The sequence below is a fragment of the Dryobates pubescens genome, chromosome Z (genome assembly GCF_014839835.1).
Source record: "Dryobates pubescens isolate bDryPub1 chromosome Z, bDryPub1.pri, whole genome shotgun sequence".
Taxonomy (NCBI): domain Eukaryota; kingdom Metazoa; phylum Chordata; class Aves; order Piciformes; family Picidae; genus Dryobates; species Dryobates pubescens.
The window spans coordinates 98,644,506-98,669,192 of NC_071657.1; the positions used below are offsets into that span (position 1 = coordinate 98,644,506).

At 40.9% G+C, this 24,687-nt stretch overlaps 1 protein-coding gene across 1 annotated transcript in view; it reads left to right on the forward strand.

Annotated features, from left to right (window-relative positions):
• Nucleotides 1–10,046: 10,046 nt before the first annotated feature.
• Nucleotides 10,047–24,687, forward strand: part of RAB3C (RAB3C, member RAS oncogene family) — a 169,114-nt gene continuing 154,473 nt past the window's right edge. The window contains exons 1-2 of the mRNA XM_054178488.1: nt 10,047–10,172; nt 17,489–17,716. Of these exons, the coding sequence (XP_054034463.1) occupies nt 10,149–10,172; nt 17,489–17,716 (252 nt within the window). The 5' untranslated portion in view covers nt 10,047–10,148. The remainder of the gene's footprint in view (nt 10,173–17,488; nt 17,717–24,687) is intronic.

Genomic DNA, 24,687 nt, shown 5'->3' on the forward strand with positions numbered 1-24,687 from the left:
AGACTCAAGTACTATGAAGAACATACACTGAGTAGCACCTCTCTGGGCAACCTGTTCTCATATTTCAGCACTACGGAGCTCAGGCAACACAGATTAGTCTTTCTAAACCAGGCATTTCTTCAGTTTGTACAGTCAGAATTCTTTGGGTAGAAAGGTGCAAACAAAGTACAATGCCAAATTCAGATTTGAAAATCAGTTACACAGCACTTAAACACTTGAGTTCAGGATCCTAGAGGAGGAACTACAAATAGGTCACTTACATGTTTATCACCGCGCAATGACTTGAATTTCACCCCAAATGAACACTCCTTTCCTTAAACATCTATAATTATAGTCTTAGACAAAATAATTGCAAAGCATATTAAATACACACTTTATTTGTGTACCCAGTAATTAAACACTGGCTTGCCTTAAATTGAAGTAAACGTAAATTATACATAATTAATGATATTGTCTTTGTTTAATTTATAAAAAAAATCCTGCCAATAAATAAGTAATATCCTATGACCCTTACACACTTATTTGTAAAGATATTGCTGACTTGATGCTTATCATAATTGACACTTTACTCAACTGGTATAAGCATTAATTACCTTGAAACACAGACTTCTTCCATGCTTGATTTCTGTGTGTGCCAGAGATTTTTTTACACTCTTAATAGTTCGATCTTTTTGTCTTCAAGCAGTTGAGATTGTAATGGATATACAAGATACCGATAATACTATCATACAGGAAAATGAACAGCTGTGAACACTTAAATGTTATGAACTCCATTTTTGACTTCCCATTTTGGAATGGATGCTACAATCTACTGCAGAATAAGTACCGCACAGCTATCAGTACGGTATAGTAGCTATCCAGTACTACCTTTTTTTTTAGGAAGGATGTTGAGCCACTGGAGCGTGTCCAGAGAAGGACAATGAAGCTGGTGAGGGGTTTGGAACACAAGCCCTATGAGGAGAGGACACAGTCTCAGGCTGTGCCAGGGGAGGTTTAGGCTGGAGGTTAGGAAGAAGTTCTACACAGAGAGAGTGATTGCCCATTGGAATGGGCTGCCCAGGGAGGTGGTGGATTCGACGTCATTGGAGGTGTTCAGGAGGAGACTTGATAGGGTGCTTGGTTGCATGGTTTAGTTGATTAGGTGCATCAGTGGACTTCACTGACTTGCAGAAGCAACTCTGATAGTCTACTTGAAACCCTTCCCTATGACATCCCTTTCTCTTTTGGTAAATATTCTTGCTGTAAATTAAAGGACTATGCAGCCATTTTCTACTGAAGAATAGGAGCAGGTACCATCTCTGCAACAAATCTTGGCTCTGAAGCCAGGGAAGCCAGTCTATTGAATGCCATTTAGCATGGCTGTACATATGTACAGCATATTGATCAATACATCTGTGTTTCCTCTGTACAGCTGAAGATCTTGCTGGCTTTTGTTTTCAATTCCTGATGTGTTGCTTTTAGGAAGCCACACTGTATTTAGTGTCTGTGTAAAACCAATTGTTCATGCAGTGAAACTATTCCTATTTGTAAGGGACATGCTGCAAAACTCGGTAAGCATCCATGATAGGATACACATATATGCAGGTCTCAAGGGAAATGAATAGGTTCAGTCTTCTCATTATTTGAAGAAGAAATTAAAGGTTTAGATACACGTAAAACAACTAATCTGCTTAGTTACACTACAGCTTTGTCATAGAGTTCCTTACAGTTGACTTCTTAACTCAGTTTGAAGATACTCTTTGTCCTGGCTTCCTGCAAGCTATTAAGTCCAGAAGTGTGATGCCAAAAGATCCATGCATGAAAGATACAGTATATGTTTCTCAGATTAAAGCATTTTTATATCTCTTTACTGATGGCTGACACTCTGGCCACCCTAAAAATATGTATTTGAACAGCAGAGCTCTTGATGTGATGCTTCGCCTACATGTCCTTAAGCAGAGTGTTCATTGCCATTGACTGAACTTGTCATATATTTCAGTAGCTGTCATAGAGCTGTAATGAACTGGGACACTGGGTGAATACAAAGGGGTTGACATCACCACAGTACATATATTTCTACTTTAAAAGTCTGATGGGTGAGTAATTATAAAGGCAATCCTAGTGACAAATGAGATTAACAACCACAAATCTACAATTCATATTCTTGAAACTAGAGCCATATGACCTTGCTTTGTTTCTAAATAGATGAAAATAATAATGAGGAAAAACTGAGGAAGCAGATAAGCTTAAAACACATCCTTTCTTATGAATATACCTATTCCATGAACATAAAGAATGATTCATAAACTAGACGACATTTTAAACACAAACCACCAGACCCTGATAAAAACTAACTGGAATATATCAGTGGATAATTTTGGAACTGTGTATACCAGAGAGACTTTTGTTCTCCTTCTGCTATTCAAAGATAGTACCAAGACTTTGAGAAATATATTTTTAAAGAAGAAAAAAGGGAAAAAAAAAAAAAAAGGGAGTTCTGTTATTATTTTGGTGATGTCATTATTTTCGCAATGAGCAAAAGCAGGAGAAGAAAACACACATTCAGACATGCTCACATGAGACCAAACTCTCCAAATGCTTTTTCCAAACAGATTATGCAACAGTTGGAGATAACAGAAATAGGATGTGATGATTTCTCAGAAACAGTTAAAAAGCTCTACTTTAATGGAAAACGATGGTGACCTAGTGCTGGGGGCTACTGCCAGCTCTCTAGCATGTTAATGTACTGCATGTATAAAAATGAAGATATGTGGAAGCATTTAACTTGGAAATAAGGAGTAAAATGTAGGCAGAAAATATGTCATTAATCATGTATGAAATCTGCCAACCACTCAATGTTTCTGCTCTGTTGAAAAAAAATCAGTGACTCTAAATAATACTTACGAAATCATTTAAGGCCAGATTAAGGTTCCTTCCTTGGTTTTGAATTTCATCCTAAGATCTTAGACTGGAGAGAAAGTGGGTACCTCTAACTCAAAGCTAATGAGATCTACAGGGGATCAGTATCTCACAGAATTATATCCTCACACTTGAGCTCCAGAGACTTATTCTTCATTTTCCTGGTGAAAAAGGACTGATGTCTGAGTAGACCTGGTGACTGGTGTTATAAGTACCTATGCAGAATAGAAAATCAAGTAATGATTCTTTTTCTTCCTGAGTCATGCATAGATAAGGGACCCAAAAATAGATACTAGGTTGTTTCCTGCCACAACAGCCTCTTCTAACACAGCTGCAGAGTCTGCATGGGAAGTACTTGATAAAATCACCATGATATCATTAGCAGCAATTGTGTTTCTATCTTGATATACTTATTAGATGAGAAAAAGCAAGTAAAACTAAATTATATTAGAGCTAAATGTGAATATATTTATTTCCTCATTAATTTTTTACATTTTTGGATGAAAAATATGCATCTGACAACATACTGTTCTTTTAACTTTATGTTTCCACTTTTTGCCTTTCTTTTTTTTTTTTTTTAAATTAAAGTCTATAGTTCCTGCAACATAATCTTTCAAAAGGAAATCTAATGATCAGTGGCAGCATTTGTCACTGCCATTTCCATTAATTTTTGGAAGCTTTATGCTAACAACATCCTGAGATAAGATGGACAAGTCAGATGCAAAATGAATGAACACAAGACCCCTATGTGTCATTGACTGTGTGTATATCAGATAAAATCAGAAAGATTATTTATTTAACCAACTGGCCTTTCACCCAGAGTTGGAAAAAAAAAAAGTAATGAAAAATCCAAAACAACAAAACAGCCTGCTTGGTCTGAGACCCTGAACCCTATTTACGGCTCCTGCTTCTGTTGGCTGCCCTGCAGAACTTAATACAGCTGAATTCATTAATGATATTTGCAGCTATGCTGTTTTAACTATTTTGCAAGTTCACAAGTTATTTAGCAGGGGGAACTGTGTGAAAATTCCTACCAGAAGAGTAGCCCCAGAACCTCTCTCTCTAGGTCACTCAGTTGATCTGAGCTGTTGTCAAGTGCTAAGCCATTAATGTCGTGAAATGACCATCCAGAACTGTGACGTGGTATGCCATAGATCCAACAAAACTCTGTTTTGTTTGTGATGTTTAAAGAATTTCTGTGCTTGATGTATATTAATTCATGCTCTCTTCTACCATGAGAGCTTCCTCTTGTCTAGCATGGATCTTGTGAGTAATGATATAGAAATGTATGGACAGTAAGAGAACCATTTTTCTGATGCACACCACAAACGGAAAGCTTGTTGCAAAATCATTACATGAGCAATACATTTAATCTGAAATTTAAGTAACCTTTTTAGTTTGATAAGGCACAAGCTGCTACTAAACATCTCTACGGATACATATATGCATAATTCCAAGCATGAGTTTTAGTTTCATAATTTCTGTATTTATAACTTAGACATAATGATGAATATACACTGCATTGGTCTTCCTCCTGGAATGATATGTAAAGCTCTTGTTCAGGAAACAGCTGAGGAAGTTTTTTAAAGTCACATTCTGTATCAAAAACTGTCAGAGGACTTGAAAGTACTGCCACATTCAGCTTCAGGTGGCAGTTTGTCCCTTTCCTGCAGAATTCATTGGACATGCAGATGAATAATGGTGTGAGTGCTCAGATAAGGTTGTGACTGAGGTCAAGAGTAAAAGGCTTTTTATATCAGCCCCAGGAAACATAGCAAAGGGAGATGGTTGCAGAGGGAGATGAATGTTTGATCTCCATAGACTTGAGTAAGTATTCTACAGATACAACAGTGTGCTTTGGAACAGAAAATTAAAAATACAGTGCAAGTTTTCCCTTTTTTATATACCAATGAAACCACTGCATGTAGAATATGAGTATGCAGTAAATGTGATGGTGTATCCAGTGCTGTGACCCAGTAGCCATGGCAACAACCGTGCAAAGACAGATTACCCCAGTGTTCATTCCATCAATGGCAGAACTACCTAGTGATTTACACTAGTCATTCACAAAATTAAAACCTGCATTTCATTTCTGTGTTACAGTTCTAGTGGTTGCAAAATTTAACAGGGAAGAGACCAACAGTATCTTCTATTCTGAGAACTAGAAAAAGGGGGGAAAAAAAATCAAGACAGGAACTAGTCACTTGTCTTTCATTATAATGTCGACCTGTCAATTCTCATGTGACGAGTGCCAGACTTGCTCTTTTAGCCACTGCCTTCTCATTCCCCACTGTGGCATCTCTATCTTGTGCATCACCAGTGTACTGTCATGTGGCCTGATGTGTGGGTCTCGTCTCTTAAGTCTCTTAAGGACTTGCAGAATCTGGCAAAGTCACAAAACTGAGAAACTACACAGGGGTAAAGCACCTTCAACTGTTGTCCGTGGTTTACCCCATGAAAATATTCTATGCAGTTTATCTGTCCTCTCATCTGATAAGAAGTCCCCACAGATCTTTTTTTTTAATGTGGGTTGTATGTGAAATCCATGCTTGAAACAGATTTTGTCTTTTTTTTCAGTGCCACATCTGCTATCAACAGAATTTCTAGTTTCATTTTGGACCTGTATTTTATTAGTTTGCATTTGCCTTCTTTAATCATCATTTTTTTATTCTCTACTCTTCCTGTTTACCTAGTCAAATACAGAGATTAAATACCCTATGATTTTTTTCAATTAAAAAGGGACATCTAAAGAAGGCATACCTCAATATTCACAATTTACAAGCATAAACGAGACTTGCAAACATGACAGACTGAGTCAGGGTGAATGACCTTTAATGCTTAGTGAAAGACCCATGACTCTGCTTTCTTTCTTTTCTCTACTTTCAAAGTCCAATCCCAGGATAAATAAAATGGCATGCAGGAATAAAAGAAACACTGTGTTCTAAAAGGTCAGGAGAAAAAAGAAATCTATTCGACATTAAGGAAGAGAAAACAAGATAAAGCATTGTCAAGATGTACAGACATTTTTAAACAGCTGGCATTTTGTACCAGCAAGAACTTTATTTTTTATTTTTTTTTATACCTAGCAAGAACCTTTATTTTCTTAAACCAAAACCTGAAAAGTCTTGTATTTCAATCAATTACAAGACAGCAACAACAATGGTTAATAAGCTTTTTGCCTTATGCATCTCCCTCTTAACTCAGGCTTATTCTACTTCTGAATCTTATTTACTTGTTAATTTCATAGCATAGCCTAAACTTTGAAAGTTTTGAAAGCACAGAAAATATTTGCTCCAAATACATGCATGGAAACAGAGAAATAAGTTCTACTTATATTTATATTCTTTTTACTTGGCAGTCCTCTACTGTGAAATTGATACATAGCTTTGTTTGTGGGTACATCATTCCAGACACCATGCAAAACAGCTCATTTGAATACAAACCAGCTGTCTTCTGATGCCTTTGTTAAATATAGTTTTCTTATATTTAGTACACAGCCCTGAAAGTTATTGTTTACAGGCTATGTACTGTAAAATAGTGTTTTGGGCAAAATCCAGCATAACCATGATGGAAAATGACTTAAATCACACTGTTCTACATCTGCATAAACCAGATTGACTGTACTGGCCATCTCATGGGCAGCGTGCTCATTCTAGGTTACCTTTTCTGACACTGTATGTTGTTTGAATGACTACTTGCCATCACCTAAAGAAAACAAAAATTTATTCTATTTTCTTTAGGCTAAATTACCATACAACTTATGTGTTCTGTACATTCCATGATCTCGTGCTTGTTACACAAAACCCAAAACTGACAATAACAACCAACCAAACAAAAACCCACTCCTATGAGTGTTAGCAAATACAAAGGAGGTAGTATAATCAATATAACTTAAAATCTGAACTGATGTTCATTATTATTTCTGCAGTGTTTCTACTATTCTTGTTTAAAAGAATTAGGTATTTTACTAAGTCAGGTCACAGTAAATATCTACGAAGGAGAGCTTAAGTACGCCATGTTCTGAACATGTTAACATATTGTTATGTAGTGATTAGTACGTAAGAGAAAGTCTTGTCTAATCAAAACTGTAGTCCAGAGACAACAGTATGCAGGAGTATTGTCACAGTATGCTACTTGACTAAAGTGTTTGAGATGCAAAACCTTGGTTATGTCTAGCATTAGACTGTTTCATTCTGGTCCACTTCTTTCCATACCACTTTCAAAAGCCTTTGAAGGAGACAGAAAGTTACTGATGAATAATAAAAAAAGTATCATCTCTGCAACCAACACACAAAGTGTTGTAGTTTGCAAAACCTCAGTGTTACTCCTTGCATTTACTTTCCTTTCAAAAATTGAACAAAAAAGAGAGAAATATATTGTATGATCCCATACTGTAAAGAAGGCCATATAACAATATTAAAAGTAATCCTGCTTAATCCTGCTTTATGCTTTATTGATAGTTGCCTGTATGGAGTTTTTAGGTTAGAGATTTCTTAGAGCTGTCATTGCTGAGATGAATGCCAATATAATAAAATGATATGGAAGAACTTTGTCTTGGTTTAAGCGTGGGAACCTGGCATAATTTAATTCTTCTAATTTCTAATACAGCACCTTCTATCGGCAAATCTACTTTAAAAGTTTAATGGAATAATAAATCCAGAGTATCTTTTTTCTATACTCTACAATCCAAAGCTTCTCTGAGCACTTTAATTCAGTTTCAAATATCTACTCAGCTAAGATTTAAAATGGCATTCCAACTGTGAACTGTTTTATTTAAAGCTACAGATTAACAAATCCATGACTGCCTAATATATAATTTATAATGATTTCTTAAACCCAAAACTTCATAAAACAATACTTTAGTAGGCAGATTTATCTCTCTCATTTTCCCTCATTGGAGTTGTTAAACCAGTATAATGTTCCCTGTTTTCAGAGGGAAATGACTTGTTACTCAGGACTTCTTGGTAGCATTCACCTAAAATCAATAGCAAAAATAAATCACATGCATAAAAAAAAATCCCTCAGCCAAACTCTTAGCATTCTCATGCATGCATACACACATACAGATTGCCTAAAATGCTGAGGGCATTTTGAATGACTATGTGCCCTCACTGGCAGAAACATGAACATCCAGAGTTTCACGCAGGAAAGAATAATCACCGGCAAAAACACATGATGGCATGCATCATAGAATCATAGAATCAATAAGGTTGGAAAAGACCCCAAAGGTCATCCAGTCCAACCTGTCACCCAACACCTCATGACTACTAGACCATGGCACCAAGTGCCACGTCCAATCCCTTCTTGAACACCTCCAGGGATGGTGACTCCATCACCTCCCTGGGCAGCCAATTCCAATGGCTTACAACTCTGTGAAGATCTCCGCACCTCAAGTCTAAACTTCCCCTGATGCAGCTTGAGACTGTGTCCTCTTGTTCTGGTTGCCTGGGAGAAGAGACCAACCCCCTCCTGGCTACAACCTCCCTTCAGGAAGTCGCAGACAGCAATAAGGTCTCCCCTGAGCCTCCTCTTCTCCAGGCTAAACAATCCCAGCTCCTTCAGCCTCTCCTTGTAGGGCTTGTGCTCAAGGCCTCTCACCAGCCTTGTTGCCCTTCTCTGGACACGTATCATGTATTTGATAATGTCCATTCTGATTTTCATGTCATAATGAGTTAGTTTTACATAGCTGTAAATGACATTAAAAACCTGCAGAGCTAGAATGAAATTACTTCTGACATGTTTTAATCCATATTTGTGTCTCAGTTACACAATTTTCCTGTTCTAGCTCCTTTAGGAGATTGACACAATACATAACAAGAGAGTATAGTTCACAGGGAAGGCTGTTTTCATCCTGCCTCAACCATCACCCTCAACCACCCCTCAACCTGCCCTTCCCTCTCTGCCTGGACTATGTACAGCTCTCAAACATTTGGCAGACATCCCCAGAGTGAGTCACCTCTGCTACTTACACCCATTTTCCATCTTCACCCTTTCAGTAGAGAACACAGGAAATGTTATATTTGAATACAATACTGTTTATACTTTGGTGAGTTCTCTACACTTTATTTGGGCCTGAGATAAGTATAGACTATGCAATAAAGGATGAGGTTTGGGGAAAAGTACTGAGACAGACTTTTAAAGCATCTTCTTGTATTATAAAAAACAGCATTGAGAACACACGCATAAGGTGTGGTGCGTTCCTGGTGTTTTACTGTCATTCCCTCATGATGACTTTGACATTGTCATCAAAAGCAAGCATCACTACCCAGAAGCATCAATGCCATGTCCACGCAGGGCCACTGCCACCATACAGCAGCACAGCCCTGCACGTGCCTGATGATGTTTGCCTAAAGCCACAGAAAATCCAAGTGACAAAGGGACATGATGAAGAGGAGGAGAAGCCATGGTGCAAGTAGGGACTGTGACTACACAACACTAAGGGCATTAACCTGCAGTCGCCATGCTGAAGGGTGCTCAACCTTGCCCAGCTCCAGGGCCAGCTGTGAGGAACGCGGCGGGAGGCAGGCATGTGCTCACCATATGGTGGGCTCAGCGAGCACTCCGTGAGTGCGGGACCACACGAGCCACACACTCACCCCTCGGGGGTCCAGCGGCTGCCGGGGGCTCCGCAGCAGACCTCCCAGGGAGCCCAGGCCAGTGCTTCATGGGGGCGGGACCCGTAGTACCGGCTCCCCCTGCCGGCGAGGCCGAGCGAGACCATCCCGGCTGCGGGCACAGGGGTAAAGGGACGCGAAATTGCAGCACTGAGCCGCGCCAGGGTCTGGGAGTGCTGTCTGCCTGCCATACTACGCCGAAAGACTCCCCGCAGCCCACACGAGATCCGCCGCCTTCCGTGCCAGTCACTAATTTCGCCCTTTCGTCCTGGGGCTGCTCCTTCGTGACTGCCGGCACTCAGCTCGGGCCCCTGGTGCCAAGATCCGCTAGCTCCCTCCCTGCACCGCCTCCGTCCGCGCTGCCTAGGCGGCGGCGGGCCGCAATACACAAAGCTTCCCGGGAGTGGTAGTCCTTTCTCCCCGCCCTGGCGGCCATGAGCGCTGGGGAGAGGGACAGGAAGGACTACAACTCCCGGGGGTGCGCTGGAGGGAGGGGTGGTGCCGGGGGAGGAGCGGGGACAGCTCCGGTGCTGATCCCGACGCGGGTTTGTCGGCAGAGCCCGGGGCAGGCGGCGGCGGCGGCTAGTGGTGTGCGCGGGCGAGCGGCAGCGAAGAGACCGGCGGGCCGCGCCCGCCATGAGGCACGAAGCCCCCATGCAGGTCGGTCCCCTGGCCGGAGCTGAGCGAGGGATGAGGGAGGCGGCCGGCGCAGTGTGGCCGAGAGCCCGCGGGACGGGGCGGGAGCCCTCCGCCCTGCAGCGGCATGGCGGGGCTGCCGGGCCGGGCTTTGCCGCTAGTGGCCGGGTGTGTGAGGAGGAAGGGTGTGAGGACGCCCCTTGTGTACGGGGGGCCCGTGGTGCGTGTGGCAGGGCAGTCTCCCTGTGAACAGGGTCCCCGGCGGGCGGTCTCGGCGAGCGGGGGGGCGTCTGCAGCCATACCTTTCGCAGCTCGGCTACCCGGGCCGGGGTCGGCCGGAGCAGGAGGCTGGCAGCACGGCCCTTCGGTGGCTGCCACCCCGCCGCCGTGGCTGCGGTGGGTTTCGGGTCGCCTTCGGACGACCTGAACGGTCTTTTGCGGATAATGCCCTTTGAGTGCTGGTCACTGATCCCCAAGAAGGGAATGGATGTTAAGTTGTTGGGCGATGAGATGTTTAGGAGGTCGGCTTGATATCTCCACCTGTTTGTTCAAGGAGCAGTTACCCATCTGCGACAGTGTGAGATGGCATAGAGCTGGGGGTAGCAAAGAGGCAGACCCTTTTCATGAGTTTTTGTATATGAGAAAATATAACACCCCTTAGCACAGGAGAAACAGATGTTATACAGATATAAGTGGCATTATGCAGAGTTTGTATCAGTTTCTAGGTTGTTGGTTCAAATCAGTTTATGGTGGTGGACAGTACTTAGTTATTAATTATTGCCTATTTTCTAACCTAATGCAGGAGCTTTGGGGGCTGCAGGCTAATCCTAAATTACACTGATACGGAGTTGAATTTGCTTGACTTTGGACAAAGACTGATAATCTCATAAATCGTTTGCAAAGCAATTTCTCAGATGTCATGTGCTGAAACCTTTCGACCAAAGAGGTGCTCTAGAAATAGGCCATTCTTCAGTAAGAATATATTTGTGTTTTCTGATGGAGGAATAGGAATAATTAGAATGTTGTTTAAAATGCCTAGCCCTGCATGCGACGCGCTTGTGTTGGAAATGTTTCTATGGACTTTAACATTTATTTATACATACTTGTAGAGATACTGAAGTCATTTGGCATGTATTTGCTTTGGAGAGCATTTTCATTAGGAGCAAATTTCACTAGTGAAGAATTTCAGCTACAGATGGGTCATTATTGCATTTGTCATTTTTGACAGGTGTTGAATTCACTGACATTAAATTGTTGTGGAAACGAAATAGTGCTATACTTTTAAAATAAAATCTAAAGAAAGGAGAGTCCAGATACATTTAAAAATATGTGCTTGATGTGTATCAGAAAACAGCTTCTTGTTTTTTTCATATGATGGTCAGAACAAATGGCATTCTTGTTAAGTATAATTGAATAAAAGTCATCAGATATCACAGTGCTAGTACAGAAAGACACCAGACACTTTTCCAAGGCTGGTGAGGTGGTCATATAGTGTCTGTTTTAAGTGTATCTCATGCAAAATTATAACTGCATCTGGATTTTTCTAAGATATAAAACTGCAGTCTAGCAGATGAGGTTTGACTCTTGCTTGCAGTTTCTCTATGTTTTGGGTTTTGTGTGTGGTTTTTAAAATTTATTTTATTTTATGTTCTTTCTTTTGCTTACACTATTTCCAGCACACGCTCAGCTTCCACTAAAACTGGATTCTTTTTCCTAAGAGTTCTTTTGTTTTCCAACTTCAGGCTCGTATTGTTGGTCTCCATTCAAATGTGGTTTAGACTGGCTGAACTAATTGCTTGATTTATGTCTTGTAGCTATCTGGTTTGTTACTGCATGAAACAAATGTAGTTACTTCCTTGTGCAAAAGAGATCTATGGTACGCCCTATTACAGAGGTACCATCTCTGAATTTTAGAGCAATAGCAAGAGTGATTTGAGTGTATGTCTTTTGATCATGACAAAACCAACTCAGACAAGAAGGGTCACCAGTTTCTAGAAAGGCATCCTAAACTCTCCTTCCAGAGAAGGAGCTGTCTAGTGTAAAAGTGTACTGTTGTCATCTATTGGATGTAATTGAATCTGAGTCAGAATCTGTGACTACTTTTCATTTTCCAATCCATGTTTTCAAAGAGTGGATAAATCTTATTAATGATTATGGCCATTGAAAGAGCTTTGGTTTAGAGGTCAAAAGCAGTGGAGTCTCTGTTCTGTGGAACATGGAGGACTCTATGAGTTCTGAATTTTTTTTTAAAGAATTGATCTGAATTAGCTGAAATGTCTCTCAAAAGTGAATATTCAGTGAGAATCATCAGTGATTCATACACTGGTGTGATGTCTTTATCTGATTGTAGTATGCAAATTTTTGTCATACCTGCACTTTGCAAAAATGAGAAAGTTGAAATGTAATTTGGACAACTTGGTCTTAGAATTTATCCGAGTGTATGGGTATTAACGGTGGTATGTTCATGGCAATGGCAGTAGTGTGTAGAAAATGCTGTGTCTCTAGAGACCCTCTTTTTCACTTGCCAGGGCATCAGATCATTTCAAAGGTGGCTGAAGCTAGAGAGAATAGAATAGAGTAGACTAGAATAGAATAGACCAGGTTGGAAGAGACCTTCAAGACCATCGCGTCCAACCTATTATCCAACCCACCTAATTAACTCAACCATGGCACCAAGCACCCTATCACGTCTCCTCCTGAACACCTCCAATGATGGTGACTCCACCACCTCCCCGGGCAACCCATTCCAATAGGCAATCACTCACTCTGTGTAGAATTTCTTCATAACCTCCAGCCTAAAGCTCCCCTGGCACAGCTTGAGACTGTGTCCTCTTGTTCTGGTGCTGGTTGCCTGGGAGAAGAGACCAACCTCCACCTGTCCACAACCTCCTTTCAGGTAGTTGTAGAGAGCAATAAGGTCACCCCTGAGTCTCCTCTTCTGCAGGCTAAGCAACCCCAGCTCCCTCAGTCTCTCCTCATAGGGCTTGTGTTCCAAGCCCCTCACCAATTTTGTTGCCCTTCTCTGGACACGCTCCAGGAAGTCAGCTTCCTTCCTAAACTGAGGGGCCCAGAACTGGACACAGGACTCAAGGTGTGGCCTAACCAGTGCAGCAAACAGGGGCAGAATGACCTCCCTGCTCTTGATGGCCACACTGTTCTTGATACACCATCTGTCCAACCTGTCAAGGTCCCTCTGCAGAGCCTCTCTACCCTCCAGCAGATCAACTCCTGCCCCCAGCTTGGTGTCGTCCACAGATTTACTAATGATGGACTCAATGCCCTCATCCAGATCATCAATAAAGATGTTAAAGAGCATGGGGCCCAGCACTGATCCCTGGGGCACACCACTGGTGACTGGCTGCCAGCTAGTTATGGCACCATTCACCACCACTCTCTGGGCTCGGCCCTCCAGCCAGTTCCTAACCCAATGCAGTGTGCTCCCATCCAAGCCATGGGCTGATAGCTTGGCCATGAGTTTGCTGTGGGGGACAGTGTCAAAGGCCTTGCTGAAGTCCAGGTAGACTACATCCACAGCCTGCCCCACATCCACCAGGCAGTCACCTGATCATAGAAGGAGATCAGGTTGGTCAGGCAGGACCTGCCCTTCCTAAATCCATGCTGGCTGGGCCTGATCCCTTGGCCATCCTGTAAGTGCTGTGTGATTGCACTCAGGATGACCTGTTCCATAATCTTGCCTGGCACTGAGGCCAGGCTGACAGGCCTGGAATTCCCTGGCTCCTCCTTCCAGCCCTTCTTGTGGATGGGCATCACACTGGCCATTTTCCAGTCATCTGGGACCTCTGCAGTGAGCCAGGACTGTTGAAAAATGATGGAGAGCGGCTTGGCCAGCTCATCTGCCAGCTCTCTCAGCACTTTGGGATGGATCCCGTCTAGTCCCATGGACTTGTGGGGATCCAAGCGGCTGAGGAGATCTCCAGCTACCTCCTCCTGGAACACAGGGGAACTATACTGCTCCCTGGCTCCATCTGCCAGCTCTGCAGGCCAGCTGTCTGGAAGACATTCTGTCCTGCTATTAAAATTTGAGGTGAAGAAGGTGACAGAATACTAGGAAGTGGGAAATTGTTTGTCAATAATCTACTTTGGCAAGGAGAACATTCTCTCCTTAGCTTTTGAAATCCAGTTGTCACTGGCAATGGTTATGCCCAGACAAAGTAAGTTTTTAACACACACATCCTAACACCATGAAGAAGGGCCAGAGGAAGCAAAAGAGCTGACATTCATGATAAAATTATGATGAACAAACCCCCACCATAATCAAAGCTATTATCACACTAGTTAGCGTGGCAGTTTGTCTCCTATCACTCAGCAGAATTACTCGAAATATCAGTCTTAGTTCAGAATGGAAGCAGTGGCGTAGAAGAGCCTTCCAAGCCACTGGATCCACAGAGCAATCTATATACACCTTTTCTTACTGATGAAGCTGCATCTGAAGTCAGTAGTCCTCTTTCTGTCACTACCTCTTTTGGGAAGTGTACTGTGGAAACTTGCTCCCTTGCTGATTAGATGCTTTCCAATCTCTACCTCAGAGACACTCAGAGCTAGTTTCTGCTCACGTCATGTCATGTGTGCTACATGGGTCTGCTGCATCAGTCTAAAGAGTTCTGATTCCCTAATGCTCACTCCAGATTGCCATCTAGAAACACAAGCTCACTTTTTGCGGCGATTTGTGGTTTGGGATAATTTTATTTTTTTTATTATTTTTAGTGTGGTAAAGGATTTCTCGTATAAGATAAACTTTTCATTCTTTTGATCTCTCTGTTAATATTGTTCTGTACTTTGTGGTTTGAACTCAGTGTTCATAAATGTGCTTGAATAGGATTGTTACTAATAGCATCTTACTGGTGCCTGAGAAGGTGGCATTAGTATTTCACTTTGTCTCTTGGCCTGATGCAGCTGCTCTGGCAATTGAGAAGTTGCAAAGTCTTTGCTAGTCTCATGACCCTGAGTGCTGTACTAAATAAGGCAAATGGCAGAGCTCTGTACACACTGGTACATCCAAATTTATTTCTGCTGCATGACACAGCTTGTATTTTTCCTTCTTCAGAGCTGGTGGTGTTTTGGTGGCTTCTTGACATACTGCATTAGACTAACCCGCTCAGGACTTCCGGTTTTGCCACTGTTTGAAGAAGGGGATTTCGCTGTACTACCTGCAGTGGCAATTGAGAACATATTTCTTAAGCTGCCCACTTTGTGGAGAAGGTGAACTTACGTTAATGAAAGACAAATAAGGGATAATGAACTAGCTCACCACAACTATTGCTAGGGAGTTGCCAGAATATTCTTTGTTGTACCTTGCATTCTGCTATCCTGGGCAGCTGCCAGCACTGTGGCAATGTTCATGCAACTGCTGATATGAAGCAAGTAAAGCTTCTTGTAGACGCCCACCTTTCTGGATCATCCTGATATTCCTCAAATTACCTTTCAATATTCTTCTTATAACAAAAAGTATGCATTTTTTAACTACACCCTTCACACTGGATTAGGGTGTGTTTACACATACTAATGAATCTAACCTGATAATATCTTGAAGAAGATAAGTTGCTTCTGATACTGCCAAATATATTTGTTCACAAGCTGTGCTCTGCAGACGGCTGGCAATCCACAAACTCCAAAAAAATGGCTGGGGTATTGTCCATTGAACTCTGTTAAGTCTTATTAGGTGGCCAGTTCAAAATTAGATGATAAGGATTTGTGGGAATTGGCTGTGGTCAGCATCTGTGAATGTTGCTGTATTCATTGAGAATACACCAAAAGTAAGAGAGGGTTCTCTTGCCTTCTGCATCATATTTTCCAAGGGTATTCATACTGCATCAGACATACAGAGTGGAGTGCATGTGTAAGTGCAAACTGAAGTGGTATGCAGGCTAGGGAGGTCATGTCATACTTCTCTGCGTAAGTGAGAAAGATTTTAAAATTACTTCTGTCAAAGGGTGAGGTCCTTTGAGGCCATAAAGTGTATTGTAGCCAAGTGTTTTGTTATAATCCTGAAGGTGTCAGGTAAACGCATACATTTTAATACATTTGTCCTTAACTCTGCCCTTTGGGATCAAGGGAAAATATGAGTATTGGGCACTTGAGAAACGCCTGGGTCTGATATAATAAATTCTGCGTGAGGATTAAACTTGCCTATCTCCACAATACATAGAATACATAGAATACATAGAATAAACCAGGTTGGAAGAGACCTTCAAGATCATCATGTCCAACCCATCAACCAATCCAACACCGCCCAAGCAACTAACCCATGGCACCAAGCACCCCATCAAGTCTTCTCCTAAAAACCTCCAGTGATGGCGACTCCACCACCTCCCCAGGCAGCCCATTCCAATGTGCAATCACTCTTTCTGTATAGAACTTTTTTCTAACATCCAGCCTGAACCTCCCCTGATGCAGCCTGAGACTGTGTCCTCTTGTTCTGGTACTGGCTGCCTGGGAGAAGAGACCAACATCCGTCTGTCTACAACCTCCCTTCAGGTAGTTGTAGAGAGTAATAAGGTCACCCCTGAGTCTCCTCCTCTCCAGGCTAAGCAACCCCAGCTCCCTCAGCCTCTCCTCGTAGGGCTTATGTTCCAAACCCCTCACCAACTTTGTTGCTCTTCTCTGGACTCGTTCCAGCAAGTCAACCTCCTTCCTAAACTGAGGGGCCCAGAACTGGACACAGTACTCGAGGTGTGGCCTAACCAGTGCAATAAGGAGTTTAAAGATGTGCTGTAAGCAGGGAAGCATGGAAAGCCATCCCTTTTTGGTTTTGGACCACATTCAAGCTGGAGACATACCTTCTCCCAGTTTTGATGAGGAGCCAGCATGTGAAACCTCCTGACTGTAGGTCTTCTCTTTGTCCTAAGCCTAGATTTGTTGGTGAACCCTCAAGTCCATCCTGAGTCCCGTAGGAGGTGGCCTGCAACTACCTTTGATGTTAACATCCTGATGAGAATAGGGATTCTGCAGAAAAAAGAAAGTATTCTGTTTTACTAAATAAAGACAAAATGTTACTGAAAAGGAAACTCAATGTTTTTCACTGAAAGAGGTGCTTGTTTACTGTATTCACATCATTTAAGAAGAGAACTTTGTCAAAATAAAGGTAAAAGGTTTGCTTTCTTGGAAACAGAATGTCGTAACATTAGCCTCTTTTGCAGCTGCAACTGTTACCACAGGTACAAGAATCATAAAAAAGAATTAAACCCCTGTGAGCTTCCTGTTGAGCTAATTTGTATTTGGTATCAAAAACTCCAATAAAATCTAAATGCTTCCTGGTTTTTATGATACAAGAGACAATAAACTTTTTTTCTTTTTTTCTTTCTTTCTTTCTTTCATTACAGATGGCATCTGCTCAAGATTCCAGATATGGCCAGAAAGATACATCTGACCAGAACTTTGATTACATGTTCAAACTGCTGATTATCGGCAACAGCAGTGTGGGGAAAACCTCATTTTTGTTCCGTTATGCTGATGATTCCTTTACATCTGCCTTCGTAAGCACAGTTGGGATTGATTTCAAAGTAAAAACAGTTTTCAAAAATGAAAAAAGAATTAAGCTACAGATTTGGGTAAGCCAAAAATAATAACTCCATGCACTAAGGAAGCTGTAGCAATTTGATATATAGCATTTAAGCTATTTTAGGATTGCACTGAATGTCATAACCTTTATATATATATGGCACAGTAATGAAAAAACACTTTATTTTTTCCTGTCTTGAGTGCAGACAGTATTTTTAAGGTATTGAAGTACAGCAAAGCATTTATTCTGAATTAAATTCTATTAAGATATAATAGAGGTTAACATGTATTGCTATCTGTGCAGTGAAGTATAAACAGCTGTGCAGGCTAATGAAAGTGGTATGTGTAATTAAAAGGTACCTTGAAATATCAGTTAAGATCCAGTTTCTTCTTAATGTTGGAGTATGGTAATGGATGCAAAACAGAAGGTGTAATTTTTTGCTCTGTTAGTCATGGTTGTCTTCTTCATCACCTGTAATATCTTCCTTTTTCTGCTGAGAAAGGGAACCATGGAAATTAAGAGTGTAACAGCTCTGCTGCTCAAGTGTACAAAACCTCTCATCCCTCACTTAAAGCTTAGATGTGGTAGGAATATGCCAACTAGAGAAAACTGTTATGCTCAGGAATAGGTGTTCCTTTCTACAAACTTTACTTAGAAAGAAAGAATAGTGGAAATTTACTTCTGCAGGAGCTGTAGATGCTCACATGTCCTAATTCTTGGATGATAATAATACTTAAAGAAGAGGGAGGATAGCAGAACATTTAACAGTGTGGGACCTGGAGTTACATCTTCAGATCTTTGCCATCTTGACTGAGTCTTTGAAGATTTTGAGCAATGTTTCCTTTTTGAGATATTTGTAATCAAGATTTCATCTTTTGTCACAACAGACTGGAAATTAGGAAATGTGGTGCCAGGGAAGGTCACAGAACAAACAATCTTGAGTGCCCTAACACACTATTTACAGGACAATCAAGCAGTCAGGCCCAGTCAGCACAGGTTCATGAAGGCTAGGTCCTGCTTAATGAATGTCGTCTCTTTCTGTTACAAGATGACCCCATTGGTGGGTGCAGGAAAGGCTGTGCGTGTTGCCTACTTTGGCTTCAATAAACCCTTTGATACTGTTCCCCCCAGCATCCTCATAAAAATACTGGCTGCCCTAGACCTGCACAGACATACACTCTGCTAGATCAAACAGTGGCTGGACAGGTGGGCCCAGAGAGTGGTGGCAAATAGAGTTAAATCCAGCTGGATCAGTGCTGGGGCTGCTCCCATTTAATATCTTTATCAATGGTCTGGATGAGAAGCTTGACCCTCAGTGAGTTTGCAGATGACAAAGTTAGGTGGGAGTGTTGATCTGCTGGAGTGTAGGAAGGCTCAACAGAAAGACCTGGACAGGCTGGATCACTGGGCTGAGGCCAATCGTATGGCTTGGCCAAACATAAGGCCCAGTGCCAGGTCCTGCATGTGGGCCACAACACCACCATGCAGTGCTACAGGCTTGAGCCTGAGCATCTGGAAAAAATGATAAGCAGAAAGGGACCTGGGGGGTGTTGATCAACAGCTGAGTGAATGTTAGCCATCAGTGTGCCTGGGTGGCCAAGAGCATCAGCAACATCCTGACTGGTGTCAGGAATAGTGTGGCCAGCAGGATGAAAGAGGTGATAGTCCCCTTGTAATTAGCACTGGTGAGAACATACTTTGAGTGCTGTGTTCAGTTTCAGATGTTACAGTATAAGAGAGACATCAAGGTGCTGGACAGTGTCCATAAAAGGGCAGTAAATAAGGGTCTTGAATAAGTCTTATGAGGAACAGCTGAGAGAGCTGGTATTATTCAGCCTGAAGAAAAGGAAGCTGAGGGGAGACCTTCTCACTCTCTGCAACTACCTGAAAAGAGGTTGAAAAAAGGTGGGTGTTGATCTCTTCTCGCAAGTTACAGCTTGATAGGACAAGAGGAAATGACATCAAGTTATGCCAGGGGAAGTTTAGGGTAGACATTAGTAAAAACTTCCATATAAAAAGGTAATTGAAGACTGGAATAGGCAGCCCAGGGAGGTGGTTGAATCACCATCCATTGATGTATTTAAAAGCCATCTAGATATGGTGCTCAAGGATGTGGTGTAGTAGTGGCCCAGGAAGAGTTAGATAATGGTTGGACTTGATGATCTTAGAAGTCTTTTCCAACCATAGTGATTTTTTGCATACAAGTAATTAAAAAAATTATTTAATGGTTGGCAACCATTGAATCTCAGGAAACCTTGAACCAAATATTACTAGTTCATCTAATTTGTTTGAACTGTAGATAAATTGAACAGCTTTTTAATATGGCACAAAGGTGAATTTCCCAGTGTTTCCTAGGTTGTGTCTCATTAATGTCTTTTTAGGTACACTTCAGCCCTTAATATTCCAAAACATTTGTTGTTGTGTGCCCTCTAGAAACTGGAACACAGACTCTTTGTCTCTCAACTTCTCTACCTTTTTAAGCTTTGATTCTTGCTATTATGAGTATAACATTGCTGCACGGTAGGTGACTGTATGTCATGGGCATGCTTTCAGTGATTTGCTAGTTCTGTTGTACTTTAATGTTGAAGATCACATGGTAGTTCACACTGACATAACCTTACTTTTTTTTTCTTTTTATAAGGGAGCAGTAATTAAAAATTTAAAATAATTAAAATGAAAATAATTAGAAATTATAGTCTTGTCACAGTTCCTTTGATCACCAAGGATCCTCTGCAATAGATTTTATTGTTCATATCTCTCCTAGCAAAAGCAGCAATATTAGTTTACAGTGTGGTATTAATGTGATTAGTTTGACATCGATATGTTTCTCATCCTGCCTCTCCATGGCAGACTACAAATATGTGCTTGGCTCAAAGCAGTCCACTAATCTAAACGTGTTCTGCGCGATGCATGGCACAGAGAGGATGTAGCAACTGCATTCTTCTTGTCTGGAACAAAATTCCATTTCTAGCAAAATACACATTTTAGTTTTCATTGCATGGCAGTAATATGCAGAGTCTAAATGGACTCATGACAGTCCTTGATGAAAAAACATACGATTGCAATGTGTGAAACAAACACAAGGGCTCAATGTCCTTTAGGGAAAAGGGGAATAGAGACTAGGAGCATGGAAGAGACCCCCTTAAAGTGACCTATCAAGACATAGAGTCAGACACTGCAGAATTAACTGTCCATGCTGTAAAGTTTTTTTACCCTTGTCATCACTGCATCTTAGTTTGTTGTTTGGTAGTGTTGCTTGTTGGTTGTTTTTGTTTGTTTGTTTTTTGTTTTGTTTTTTCTTTATTAAAGTTTGAATGACAATTCTTACAAGTCATTACTGCAGCAGTTTGCTATTGCTGCTTCCACTTTTCAGATGAAGTATTCTGCATTGGAGCCTTGTGTTACAGTTAAGCTTTCTAGTTGACAGTTGCATCTCTGGGACCTAAATAAAGTCAGATTAAGTATCTCAGAAAGATGTTCTAGTGCACAAAGTCTGAAATAGAGCACTATGACCCATCTTGTAAGCTATGTCAACAGCCATATTGTTCTGAATATGCAGTATCTGCATATGTGTCATCTGTCAATATTACATATTATACTTTGTTACTTTTCTTTGATTATGCAAATATTTTTACAAAATTAATAGTACTTCTGCAATATCCATTTCTATTTCAAACTTCATTTATGAAAGACTGATTATATTAGATTAAAATCATGGAGAGGCTAATTTGATGTTAATCCTGAGTGGAAACATCCATGAGGATATAAGACTTCATTAAAAATCACTGACAAAGGAGAAGGTGACATCATGTGACAAATTATGTGCAGCATATGTAATGAAAAATCAAAAAACTCACAGGTTTGAACAGTCAGAAGAAACAGAAACTGCAACTTCAAAATGTATGCTGAATGACGAGGTGAGAACTGAATCCCATGCTACCTACTGCAGTAAAGATGTACTTGGAATGCCACTGCTCTGCTGTCCCTGCCTGGCAATAAGTTGCATAAATGTGTGAATTGTAATGCTGTTAAGTTACAAAAAAATTCCTAGATAGAGATGCAATTAATCCAGTATGTATCCTCTTACAAATTTGTGCCTGTTCTGCTTGGGTAAGCATTTAAACTTCCAGTGTACTTTGTATTCAACTTGTTGGGAACACTAATTTCCTCAGAAAAAGATTCCCATATGCTTACCAGTGAAGGATACAGGTTTGTTTGAAATTCAGCATGTGGGCACTTGAGGAAGCACAGAGAAGGGCAACAAAGTTGGTGAGGGGTTTGGAACACAAGCCCTACGAGGAGAGGCTGAGGGAGCTGGGGTTGCTTAGCCTGGAGGAGACTCAGGGGTGACCTTATTGCTGTCTACAACTACCTGAAGGGAGGTTGTAGACAGACGGATGTTGGTCTCTTCTCCCAGGCAGCCAGTACCAGGACAAGAGGACACAGTCTCAGGCTGCACCAGGGGAGTTTCAGGCTAGATGTTAGGAAAAAGTTCTACACAGAGAGAGTGATTGCCCATTGGAATGGGCTGCCTGGGGAGCTGGTGGAGTCGCCATCACTGGAGGTGCTCAGGAGGAGACTTGATGGGGTGCTTGGTGCCATGGGTTATTTGTTTAGGTGGTGTTGGATTGGTTGATGGGTTGGACGCGGTGATCTTGAAGGTCTCTTCCAACCTGGTTTATTCTATGTATTCTATGTATTCTATGTATTACTTGTAAAATTCACTGTGTGCTTTATCACAGGTGAACTAGCAAAGGTTAACAGGTTAAAGTAGGTGCTGTCTTACATATTGGGATGCACTGCAGGTCTTTTGTTTGTTTGAGGTTTCTTGTTGCTTTGAGGCAATGTCTTATTGGTGGATTCAGAGGACCCAAATTGAATTGTCTTCTCTTGTTGTTCAAGACAGGGATGATGAGGCATTCTCTAGTACTTACTGTTGTATCTTTTTCCTATGGCCAGAAAGAGCCTGCTGGGAACACTGTAACATTTGCCTTTTTTTCTCTCTCTCTTTCTGAGCCTACCACCTTTACATGGTGTTTCATACTGGAATTATCAGAGGTTCAGAGTTTAAGTGCTATATTCATTTATTACAGCATATTACCTTGTCATAAGACCACCAGGTGGCCCTGAAATTTTGTTTCACAGCAAATTACAGATATGACAGCCCAGGTATGGGTATTATGAAAACAGCATATTAGCAGTTGGGTTTTTTTTTAACCTTTTAAAGGAGAGAAATTCATTAAGAAAAAAAAAAAAAAAAAAAAGATGGCATTTTACCAAAACAGGGTATTGATTTCTTCAAAAAAAAATGTAAGAAGTGTTGCAAATGTGTTTTGTCTATGCAGCACATACGTGTAGAGAATAAAAGCCCATCAGAGGGCCTTAAGATGCTTTACAGTGGCAGATGTAAAACAGTAGTACATTTTTTTTTCTCCATTTGGTTTGAGCCATTAGTATTAAAAGGGATGGGACTGCAAAGCGGTAAGATTCTTTCATTTTCAAACTGCTGGAGTTCAAATTATGCTGAATTAAAAAAAATAAAAAAAATAAAAAAATAGAGGCTTGCCAATACTAATTCTGACAAAATTACACACCAAAAATTATGAAAAGCTCAGAGGTGCAAATAAGAAGATAATATTTGAGTTTTACCGTATAAATCTATTGCTGCATTCGCCTTACAGATCACTGCGTTCAGTATACCCTGTAGCTGTGGCGCCGTGTTTACATTACTTTCATAAAAGTCAAAATAAATCATTAGAGGGGGAAATAAAATAAAAAAATAAATTTCAGATATTGATTCCTAGAAAACAAATTGCTACAAAGACAGGCCAACATGTTTATTTAACTGTCAGTTTATTCATACTACATCTCTAGCTTATGTTTAAAATTTGCTTTGTTAGAGTTCTCAGTGATTTATAACTGATTAAAGTACAAATTTTTTGAGGAGTAAACCATTATTTGTTCCTTTTTAGATCTGTTTATTAGACAGAAATGTTCTATGTGCATTCTAACAGCAATATTTCTGATTGCAGCATTTTAGTGCAAATATCAAATAAGAATGCTGCACTTCCTTTTTGCTCTTCAGACAGCTTTTCTGTGGGACTAGGTGTCGTCTTAATGGGGTAGGGACAATGATCATACACAAATAATTAAGATGTTCTCCTAAAGAAGACAGTAAGAGGTGCTTGTGTCAGCATATACCTGCTAGAACTGTGTGTGATAATGTCGTTTGATAAGCAAAACATTTGTTGTCTTTACACCAACTGTTGTCTGCACTTTATCAGGGCTTAGGGTCTAAGTAAGGACTAGGTTTTGTAAACTGAATGAGGAAATCCAGTGTCATAATTCAATAATTAAAACTTATATTAGATATTAAAAAAGAAAGAAAAAAGTTACACACCTGTGTTTTTTGCCATACATGCTTTTTAACATTGCTTCAGTAGTAAAAAGGGTTCATTTAAATTGAGTGTCAGTTTCGGGGTTCTGTTTTGTGTGTGTGTTACAGGGGTCTGTGAAAGTACTAGTATGCTCAAAAATTGCCTTGATATTGGAGTCTTTAAGGGGTATCCTACAGTAACTTGCCATATTACAGAAATATCCTCTAACAGTAACTAAGGCTATAGCATAAGAGCAAGAAGCATTAAATACACTGTTTCAGATGAAAGGCAGTGAAATTTAAAGTAATAAAGGGGAAGATAAAAGTAGCATGTAGAGACAGAGGAGAGCAAATGGACCAAATGTTTCACCACAGGAATTTCAGGGCCTGATTTTGTCACATATGACTCATCTGAGTGTTTTTAGCTTATATGATAGCCACATCAGGGTTTATTTCATGATTGCTTTTGCAGGTGCTGGTTACAAAGTGTATCTGCTGCTTTGAATACACAGCCTTTTTAGATGAGAAGAGTAAATCTAGTACTGATTTTAAGACAGCAGTGTAGAATGCTGAAAACTGCAGGAATCTAGGATTTCTCTGGATTCATCTCTACTAGTAACTTAAACATACCAGGAGAGACAGTC